Here is a 5,767-nt window from a genome sequence, read left to right on the forward strand (position 1 = left end):
TAACCAATGAGATAGGGGGAGCGGCGGTTCGCGAGTGGTGGAAGTGGGAAGGTTAGGGGTATTATGGGAAAGTCACACAAAAACAGTCTAGATATGTAGTAGGTTGAGTAAATGGGTTAAATATGTAAATATGCCTCCCATTTGACCCAGTTTTATAATTTTTCCTATATTTTGACTTATTATATATCTAAACCAGTCAATTTAACCTATCACAAACCTAAACTTAATCAAATTTGGATCTTTAGCACCTTTATTTGTTGCCTTGATACCCCTTTATATTAAAAATATATGTTACATGTCATATCAGATTTAAAATTTACCAAATCAGCAAGTAAGAGTGTCGAGAATTCAAAATTAACAAGTTTAAATATGTAATGAATCCAAATTGACAAACTCAGGTGCGTGATAAATCTAAATATAAGCATGGCAAAAAGTTAAACATACTTAAGTATGTATTAAGCCTTAAATAAATGATAAAAGAATAGGCATTAGTAATTTCCATTAGGAGTGTTATATAATCGTATTATGTAATTTATATATTCCACATAATTTTATAACATAAATGATAAAAGAAAAAGATAAATTACACCCATGGCCACTGAACTTTACCCATTTAATATTGTGATCACTGAACTTCAATTTTAACAGTATAACCATTGAACATTACACTTTTTAGCACCGGTAGTCACTTAACATCTCAAAACTACCGTTGACAGCCTCAAAATAAAAAAAAAAAATCGAAGAGTTAATGATATTCTAAAGAACTTTGATTCTTGAAAATTTTCGTTTTGAAATCATTTAGGTGTTTTTTTATTAGGAGAGAGAGAGAGAAAATTTGTAGAGAGAGAAAGCTCCAAAAAAAGATGATTTTGGAAAATAAAAAAATATGGTTTCAAGGTAAATGTCGTTCTGAACAACTTTAATTCTTGAATATTTTTATTTTGAGGTCGTTACTGGTCATTTTGGGGAATTAGTCAAAGTTCAATAGCCACCGATCTTAAAAAGAATAAAGTTCAGTGGACATACCGTTAAGAATTGAAGTTCAGTGTCCACAATGTTAAAATAAGTAAAGTTCAGTGGCCATGGATGTAATTTACCCTAAAAGAAAATTATAATCGTATCAAACGTGTCTAGGGATGGCAACGGGTATCCAAACCCTTACTCGTTTATTTTTTAATTACTCATACCCGTCTCATTACCCTAACGGGTATACTTTTTGCATCTCATACTCATCTCATTTAATTCACAGATACCCTTACCCGTTAAGAATCAATACATAAGGTAAAAAATATTACAAATTTAACAAAGTATAAAATTAATAAATCATTCATTTAAAAATTGAACAAATTAAACCTTAATCAATAAGAGTAAATAGCTTAATGATACCCCTCAATGGTAGAAGAACAAAAGGTTGGAGTTTGAATCTCACATCTTACATCTAAAAAAACAATAATATTTTTTAATATATAAAAGATTTATGACCGATACCGGGTACCTGGGGGTACTCCCATACCCGTCACGGGTAATGGTTTTGATCTCACACCCGTCTCATATCCTTTTATACAGGGTACGAGTAGTCTTATTAAGATCAGGTACCCACGGGTGCAGTACCCGTTGCCATCCCAAAACGTGTCAAACGAATTGTCTCTGAAAATCATGTCATCGTAACATCACTAATTTCCATGCAATCTTTAGCTATAAATAAATGAATGGGGACATAGCTATCTTTTATATGTATATATATAAAATGTCATATGATATATAACTTTAGATGAAAAAATACAAATACAACACGAAATTGCGAGAAATAAAAACCGCACACCCATAGAGGCTAAAGTCAAGAAATCAAAGCATAAAAATTGATTAGACACTTTCTATCATGGAGCAATGAAAATTGATGCCAAATATCATCAAGTAAAAAAATTTATTTCCTTTCAATATTCTCTTATCAAAGGTCACTTGTCACTCTCTTTAAACTTGAAAAAGGTTCTTGTGAAACCCAAAAATTTTTTACTACCCTACAAATAAGTTCAATAAAAGTTAAAAAAAAAAAAAATCCTACCTCGATTGCACCGGATCAGAAAATTTCCGAATAATTTGTCCGACTTAAAAGGTGTGAATCACCCCAAACCAGCCAGAAGTTACAACACAGGTGAAATATTATTATTCAATATCTTAACTCAACTGAATATATTGTCTCTACGCACCCGAAAACTATAATCCAGCTTTCTTCTCCAACTTCTGAATCTGGTTCAGGAAAATCCAGGTCATCTGCAAATGGAACACCCAACAATCAGAATTCAGAAAAACATTTAGTCCTGAAGCAATCAGGTCGGATCCAAGCTGTCGAAACAATGCAGAAACGACAGTAAAAAGAAAGCGAATAATACCATGACGTGAGGAGCAATTCTAACACAATAGACAGGGAATCCTGAATAGAATTTGAGTGGTCCACCGGACTTGAGAGTCTTCATGCAACAGTCTAATGAGCCGGTGTAAGGGAACTTCCCTTGAGCATCAGGTTGCATTTTCTGAATTTGAGTTTTCACATAATCAAATGGAAGACTGCAAGCTGCAGCGAAGAACCCTGACACAGAACTTGCACCTGAGAACCAAGATAATTAAAGTCGTTAGTCATCAACACGCATTTGTAGGTACAACAGCAAAGTTCCAAATAAAAGAGATAAGAAACAAGCCACTTTCCCATTTCAAAACACGGATAAAACTGCACATAGATGAAATCGAAAAATTGGGAAACCACATATTACATATTAACATTTTAACCACACAAGAACTTATTAATGTAAATGCTCGACATGCATAAATATATTGAATAAGAACTTCAATTTATATGAAAAAGTGTTTCGTCATTCAGAATCTTTTAGGATTCTAAGAGTTTTTGAAAAAACAACGAGTTCACCATGATGTTAAACGATGTTAAAGTATAAGATCAAATCAAGTCAATGGGAATACTTGACTAGATCAATTGTAGGGGTATCAAAACGGGTTATCATGTCACAATCGTGATATGTAATATATATATTCCGTATGGTTATATATGATTTAAAAGATACAAAAACTATAAGCATGCCAGCCGAGTTGTGTCAAGCAGGTTGTATTTGTAAAAGTGTTGGCCTATCAAATTTGGGCAGCCCTAATTAATCGGCAATGATCAATATATGCATGTTAGCAATCAATCTTACCAACTATTGTAGTAGCTTCGCCAAAGCCAAGGGAATCCCTAAAAAACTCAACACTTTGATCATAAGAAGCAAGCATTCCCATGTTCAATGCCATGGCTCTCACAACAGTAGGACCTGCACCTTTCCAGAGTGCTAGAACTCCTTCATCACCGACAATACGGTAAAGAGCATGGAATGCATTTTTGTAATGTCGACGTTGAGCAGCAGGCAAAGTGGCATCAGCCTGCATACGGATAAGTGCCAAATCAGCAGGACTGCCAACACTTGCCCCAATAGCACCAGCAGTTAACCCACACAAAGCCTTCTGATATAGAGGGAGGGGCTTTCCATCATTTGCTTCAATTGCTTTGTTGGTCAAAATCCTACATTGACAGAGGATGTGATGAGTAGATGCTAGATTCAGAATCATGTTATTATGATTTTTGAAAAGCGAAACAACTTGAAAGGAAACAAGAACTATAATCCATCTATTTACGCATATAACCCAAAATTTCACAATGACTATACTGGATTTAATGTTTAAACTCTAATGAACACTTAGCCGGAGCACAATTATATCATAAGCAGGCACTAAATTATTTCATCACTTACCTGAATGATCCAAGTCGAGCAGTTGTATATGTAGCTTGCCTCAGTAGTCCAGCAGATAGTCCCTGCTCAGAATAATGCCATTAATTTGGAAGCAAAGCTTGAATTCTCAGCCAGAAAAAACCAACGACATCTCAGATTCAAAAGAGAACAATTTAATTGACCCCATTCCATCAACTATATTCTGAGAAAGCACTTTGCATATTATCATTAACTGACGTCATTTCCGAAGAATCCTAATTATGCTCAACCAATGTTGCACGGAGACTTCTAGTTAGTAGCATTGCTGCCTTTCGTGTCCATGTCCATTCTCATTTCTAGGCTATTTTATGAAGATTATGTTTTAGAAATAACATTACAAATCTCAATTTGAAACTGATTACCAAAATTGAGCATTATTTTAAAATCTTAACATAAACAATATACCAGCTTCCACTTAAAACAAATGAAAATCCAAATCAAGCAAGAGATTCAAATAATTAGAGAATCTGAATTCAACACTTCAAATAGATCGACAGTTGAACAAACAATTGAATGCAAACCTTGTAAAAGGCACCAAAACCCTCCTCCTTCAACATGGTTTTTGTCACCATACCCGCTGAACCCTGACCTAATTGGATCCTCACCTGCACCAAACCCAAAACAAAACAAGAAATCCATCAAAACAAAAGCCAGAACCACCAATTCAACATAGCACCATAAAAAACCCTAACAAAGGAACATCAAATTCCAGATCTAAATCCCATTACAGCTCCAAAAAGATTCAAACACACAACAATAAAACAAGCAACTGATCTACAGATACGCAATTGAATTCGAGTAGATTCATAAACACAGGCCTATATAAACTGAGATATGAAAATACCTTAATCATATCGATAGGTTGGATGACACAGGTGGCAAGCATGCCTGAGGCACCACCATTAACGAAAGGCTTAACGGTAGGCCACACACCAGCTGGTAGGGGCTTCTTCTCTTCTCCCATTTTTTCTCCGGTAAGGATTTCAGAGATTTAGAAGAGAGAAACGGCGTTCGTTAAAGTACTTGCGAAGAAGGCGAAGAAGCCTGAGAAAGAGAAAGTTGCAATATAAAGAAACTCTGCAACCTTTTTAATTTCATATTATTACAATTTAAAATGAAAATGATTTTTTTTTTTTTTTTGTAAATAATAAAATGAAAACGTTTGTGGCATGAAATTTGTTGCCATTATTTCTTGTACCAACTAAAAAATTGATTGGTTCCAAAATGATGGGTTTTTCGTGGATTATATTTGATGGACAATATTACCCTTTCATTTCATTTTATTTTATTTTATTTTATTTAGCCATTTTTTGCATGAAATTTAATATAAAATTATTTTTAACGCTAACAATCACGAATGTTGAGGTTAAAATGTTAGGATTAAATTAACATTTTTCAAAAACTTTAAAGTTATTTTAATTCGTTATTCCATCTGATTTTACGGTATGGCGTTAGGGTGGAATGTCAGAGTAAGAAAGGACATGGTCGCCGATACCGAAACTATGATGAGAGATGTAATCGATCCTAATACTAAGGAAAGTGATAAGATGAGTGAACCTTATGTTATTAGTGTCATAATTGTTCGTCCTGGTGTACAGCTAAATGAGAGTATGATTGATACCTACTTTGATGAAAATTACTTATCATTTGTATTCCTTTGAAGAAAGAAGTCTTAGAAAAAATTCCATTATTAATATTAAAGAAATTCCTTCGATTCGTGCTAAGTTGTACGAATAGTAGGTGAAAGAAGAAGAAAAGACTGAGACTACCCTCGACTAGCATCCGTTGGTGCAGCCGTATAAGAAATAGCTCTATCCTATTGTTGTTGTTGTGTGACTCATTAAGAAGGAGTCGTCTGTTCGGCCCTTTCTTACTCTATAGCAGCTTAGCCTGTTAAAAGGGTTCTCGATAACCAGCTAGCGTGAAAGCGGATAAAGAGACATGGTCGGCAGTGA

At 34.4% G+C, this 5,767-nt stretch overlaps 1 protein-coding gene across 1 annotated transcript; it reads right to left on the reverse strand.

Annotated features, from left to right (window-relative positions):
- Positions 1-1,907: 1,907 nt before the first annotated feature.
- LOC136232707 (mitochondrial dicarboxylate/tricarboxylate transporter DTC) lies at positions 1,908-4,898 on the reverse strand. The gene is made up of 6 exons (XM_066022074.1): positions 4,657-4,898; positions 4,334-4,417; positions 3,795-3,856; positions 3,204-3,565; positions 2,391-2,605; positions 1,908-2,271 (listed from the first exon to the last, which is right to left on the reverse strand). Exons 1-6 carry the CDS (start codon positions 4,774-4,776, stop codon positions 2,215-2,217), a joined length of 900 nt encoding a protein of 299 aa, XP_065878146.1. The 5' UTR covers positions 4,777-4,898; the 3' UTR covers positions 1,908-2,214.
- Between the last annotated feature and the right edge of the window lie 869 nt (positions 4,899-5,767).

The sequence above is a fragment of the Euphorbia lathyris genome, chromosome 6 (assembly GCF_963576675.1).
Source record: "Euphorbia lathyris chromosome 6, ddEupLath1.1, whole genome shotgun sequence".
NCBI lineage: Eukaryota > Viridiplantae > Streptophyta > Magnoliopsida > Malpighiales > Euphorbiaceae > Euphorbia > Euphorbia lathyris.

Coding starts and splice junctions, on each gene's coding strand:
- LOC136232707 (XM_066022074.1), bottom strand. CDS start 4,776: ATGGGAGAAGAGAAGAAGCCCCTACCAGCTGGTGTGTGGCCTACCGTT. Junction 3,857..4,333: donor GTTTTGGTGCCTTTTACAAG/GTTTGCATTCAA, acceptor TATTCTGAGCAG/GGACTATCTGCTGGACTACT. Junction 2,272..2,390: donor GAATTGCTCCTCACGTCATG/GTATTATTCGCT, acceptor TTCCATTTGCAG/ATGACCTGGATTTTCCTGAA.